General features: G+C 38.2%; 1 protein-coding gene across 6 annotated transcripts in view; it reads right to left on the bottom strand.

The window, feature by feature from the left end:
* Nucleotides 1-4,559: 4,559 nt before the first annotated feature.
* Nucleotides 4,560-5,000, bottom strand: part of LOC122266491 (uncharacterized) — a 7,825-nt gene continuing 7,384 nt past the window's right edge. For all 6 annotated transcript variants that reach the window (XM_043036268.2, XM_086552554.1, XM_043036270.2 and 3 more), the window contains exon 4: nucleotides 4,560-5,000. This exon is cut by the window's right edge and continues 645 nt beyond it. In XM_043036268.2, coding sequence (XP_042892202.2) covers nucleotides 4,844-5,000 — 157 coding nt within the window. In that variant the 3' untranslated portion in view covers nucleotides 4,560-4,843.

Raw genomic sequence — 5,000 nt, 5'->3', positions numbered from 1 at the left:
CATAAATATATACCAAACTTACGAACTTTTTCTGAGTCGTTTTTCGTATAAGTTAAACAGTTCCCCTTATTCAAAGGAAATTGAAAAAAATGGGACAGCAAGTGAATCAACCAAATGTTTTGGATGAAAGTGCATTCATGTAAAGTACCGTGTAAAGTACATTGATATCCTTTGCGGATCTACAACACGCAAAAATGTCCAGAGGGTCAGAGTTGCCGAATGTATCTACACTGCGTTGTTATCAATAGCGACGGAAAAGTGTAAGCAGTACTTATGGATAAAGGATGCCAGTGAAGATAACCTGCCCGGTAGATTAAGTGCACAGGCACGTGTGAAGAATATTAGAAACAAAGCATGCAACTGACTAGAGACGCAAGCAAGGATGCCCTGCACGAAAGTCCAAAGACCACACATCACAGTTAATTTGTGGATTATAATATTGGTGAATAACGACAGAACATGAAAACAACACAAATACAAAAATGGAAATGGCTGAATCGGCACAGTAGTATCTTGGCTTCCGGGAAACGAGGGAAAGTTATTTATTTATTGCTTCCGATGTATATGACAGTAGGAAAGATCGGCAAGTCATTAGCAGTGTCGAATGACGTCAGGTTGGACACGTAGTCATGGAAAGAACTGTTATTCCGAGCAACCAGACTGTCTAAAACAGTGGTTTTAAAGTTTTAAAGCCCTGATACCCTAGAGTTCAACTCCATGTTAACCTGATACTCCCTCTCCAATATTAGACAACTGCTCTCGACTCTTAACCTTTAATTCCCTGTAAAAAGAGAAAACAGGGTGGCTATAAACAAGCAGCAGAATTGTATGTATTCCTTTTATCTTTATTTTCTGCAAAAAAATAAAAAGTATAACTCTTACACTAACGTTTTCCTCGCTGTCAGATTGTTTTCCTCATTACATTTATTCGAAGCAACCAAAGCCTCAATTCTAAGGCGCATCCAGCCTTTAGGATGCCATTTTGGATACCCCAAGAACTGATTTCGATACCCCTGGGGTATTGAGGCACTGCAATAAGAACACATGGTCTAAAGGCACTGCCAATTCGATTCACGACAAAACAGGGGATGTGAAAGAGTATAAAAATATATATACAGACTGGAAAGCACGTGTCACTTTACACTAGCAAGTGTTTCCGGGGATACAAAACTACAGATTCAGAACAAGGAGAAAATATGCGGTCTGTAATAAAAATAAAGTAGCAAGAACGCACTGGGAAGTCAGAGGGTAAGTGACCTACACCTGCTTGTACGTTAGGTCAGGATGGTAAACCTATTTCTCCTGGGAAACCTTGGCGATGTTGTAGCTTATACCTACATCAAGTGAGGAGGGAGACGTACATCAATCTTCCAGAAAGCAAGGAAGATTCATCACTTGGAAATATATCATAGGCCTATGACAATTAGTATGATATTTGGCATCTAAGATGGCCAGATACTATGCGACTTATAAGGCTTCCAACCCAAGACGGGGATATAAGTGATCCTTTGCCACCGAGGGGAACGGAAAAATGTAAGGTTCTGCAGAAACATGTCCACGGGTTTGAGATTAATGGTAAAACAATAACAAAACTAAAATATTTTGGCTCATGACTTGGAAAAGCAGGTCTTCAATCGTAGTATATGATGTAACACAATGAGATCACTCACAGTGGCACCTAGAGAAAGCGATGTCTGTAAACAAAACAACAAAGGAAGACACGAATGTGCCGAAGGCCTTTTCGCTTTACTGCTTCATTGGAGCATAGTATACATGAGTTATAGAGTGGGCTTATTTGTGTTACAGAGGTCAGGTCATATCAATGATTAGTTGTGCGACAACCTTGGATAGTTCGTGGCTTCCCGGTGCGGTGATCATGCTGTCAGTTGATTGTAACAATGACGCTTCTATCCTCTTTCTTTGTCGTGGGGCCAGATCTTGTTTGATAATGGAGGCTTGGAACCACTTAGGGAGATGACCGTCGTTATCGATGCGTACAACGAAGGCGCTCCTGGTGTATGTCGCCGGAGAGCGAGACGGTGGTGCCCGATTAGTTGTTCACGGGGTCCACGTCCTGCCTCACCTGTGTACACCTTGTCACATCCGCCGTAAGGTATACTATACCCCTGGCTAAGAGGCCAAGGGTCGACTGACCTCTTTTCTCTGACAATGTCGCTGATCTTTTTTCCCGATTGTATGTCCCACGAAGGCCTCCAGCAGATCAGTCATCTCCAAGTGTGGAAGAATAATTCTCTGAGGGATGTCCCGCGGGTCGTCTTTCTTAGGTCTGTCCATTATCTTCTCTGCCTTGCGTCTCAGTTGTAGCAGTATACCTCGGGGGTAACGGAGGCGTAGGAAGATTTTTTTGTAGACGTTGGATTTCCTCTAGAAATTCTGGGCTGCAAATTCTAAGTGCTCTTAGGAAAAAAAAACAAAAATTACTCCTTATTTAGCCTTCTTATTGTGGGCAGATGAGAAGATAAGATCGTCTTTATTTGAGAGTTTCCTATACACATAGTTGGTCGTTTCGTTCTTATTCTCTAGTGAATTGTATGCCGTTCAGCCCTCTGAAGAGATCCTGGAGGTCCGTCCTCTCAGGTACTACGGCGACACATAGCGTAACCACACTACTTTGTTACCTACAACGTGTCGGTAATGGTCGGTCGGACTGCTGATAGCGGAGAGCTAATTGCAAGTCATTGGATCTGGTCCTATTCATTGCCATGGTACTCGAAGGGGCAGAACAGTATTGGTGGAAGTTATCAAAAGCCTCTGTGGAAACAGGAAGATCACTCCTGAACTTGTAAGAAGAGTGGTCGGTGCTCGAGATACTCGTTGTTGAAACGTGGATTAATGGAGCTTACCACAGCAGGGATAATGATAGGGCAGAACAGCAGGAAGAAACAGGAGGGAGGGGTAAAGACTGGACATCCAGGGGTCACTTTGAACCAGTCTGAAAAGTACTGTTACCACTAAGCAAACTGCTTCAAAACTACCTCCAGCAGTACTAGCAGTACTGATTTCTAAATAATTGCTATATTGTTTTCAGTACTAAAAACATTAGCAGTACTTGTCACCTTTGATAATCAACAAAGAAACAGGAGACATTTATGGTGTGAGACAACCAAAACAAAAATAAAATCCCCCCATCCTATTAAAGCAAATTACATAAGGCACTAAAAACAAAAGATGTTCAGTAGAAATCCACACATGACAAGATAAGTTTCAATATCTTAAAATAAATGATTTAGAAACAGTGATAAGTGTTTTGATAATTTATATACTTCACTAAATTAACAGAATATTGTGAAGGAGCATCAAAAAAGGTTATCAGATATCAAATGCATGCATAGAATACTTGACATTGTTTAACTAGCTAAATATGAACAAAGAGGAGTGCATAGCTACATGATGCCACTACCTACTACAAGATGTACAGTTTGTGATGATTGTTTCAATAGGTTAATGATGATGCCAGTCTTTTAATGACCCATTTGTACTATATATACTGCTAACTGGATCTTTCCCTCAGAAGTGGAGGGGACTGATTAGGTTCCTTGTGAATTGTGTTCCTTGTATATTCCTTGAGGGAATATACTCCAACTCCCCATCAGCTGCACAGGGGACATAAAAATCCTATAATTTAATTTTACTCATATGCAATATATATCTATGTATATATTGTTTTCCTTTTCTCAATCACAGGGTAGCTTTCACTGAGTTATTTCTAAGTAATAATATACCATGTTAGGCCAATGAATGCCAGAATGTGAATAAATAATAAAATATTACTGTGTATCTCACAACTAAACTTCTTACTTTAGTTGTTTTGGCAATTATGCAATATGAATTCTTATATTATCTTTTAGAAATGAACATAAAAATAACAGTCAATTATGGTTTTGTTTCTTTTTTTTACCATAGTAGATGGCTCCATAAGTGTTTGTCACTAAGGTGTCCATTATTAGGCTAACATAACCTCACCTATCTGCCTTATTTCTTGATTTTTCAGGAATTATTTCAATTACTCTCATTATCTTAACTAACATTATTATGGCATTAATAAAAATAATAGTAATAAGAATAATAAATTTTTCCCAAAAGTTCAAGGGATGCGGTTAACGAGTGAGGTCAAATAGGATTGGAGAATAAATGCTTGTGGAGTCTCTTATGTGTAAAAAAGAAAGAAAAGAAAAGAAAAAAATAATACAACAAACAATGGTTTACAGTGTGAGTATACATGCAATTCTGGCATCAATAGCTTAAGCTACAAATTAGCAATTTCTCACTTGTCAACTGGGCTGGTGAAAATGGGGTGTCTGCTGTAACTATACAAGAACATAAATTGAAACTTATTGCTGTAATGGTTTAATAAAATTATAAGATTCATTTGCATAATCTTTGGTTCTGATAAATGTGTTGATAAACACATGAGAGTTCTTTTGAAAATGTTAACTTCTAAGACATATCAAAATTATCACATTAAATGACTACTCATTACTGAACAGCCTCCACTCCCCTCACAAACAAAAAGGTAGATGTAATACATGCAACATTCTGGAAGAGTAAATGTTTATTGCTTCTTGTGATAATTTCAGCTAAAAAATATCATTATATTCAAGGATACAATTTGTGGCAATTCATACCATATCTGCAAATATATACATGACAAACATATGAATTATAGGCCTTGCTTTAATTAATGTCTGAAATGGAAGGCTATCAGTAAAATCTAGCTGAATTTCTTCTCTGTACATTCATATACATTTATCGTTTCTTTTAGTATTTACAAATTAAATCCAACCAAAAACATCATGACAACATAGTTTCCCCCATCTCAAAATCACTGATAACCTAAGAGCATATTAAAATATACTGGGTATTTAAAGCTGTCCAGAAAAAGTAACATATTTTGTGAAGGACCCTTATATAAATGGGTGGACCATGGTAACAGACCAGTTAATTGTCCAGGCGGCAGTGGTGTAAGTTCTCCTGGCTGT

The sequence above is a fragment of the Penaeus japonicus genome, unplaced genomic scaffold, assembly GCF_977035675.1.
Source record: "Penaeus japonicus unplaced genomic scaffold, GWHDUDI00000001_assembly GWHDUDI00000027, whole genome shotgun sequence".
Taxonomy (NCBI): domain Eukaryota; kingdom Metazoa; phylum Arthropoda; class Malacostraca; order Decapoda; family Penaeidae; genus Penaeus; species Penaeus japonicus.
Note: the sequence above shows the minus strand (reverse complement) of the source record. Positions and strands in the feature narration are given on the sequence as shown.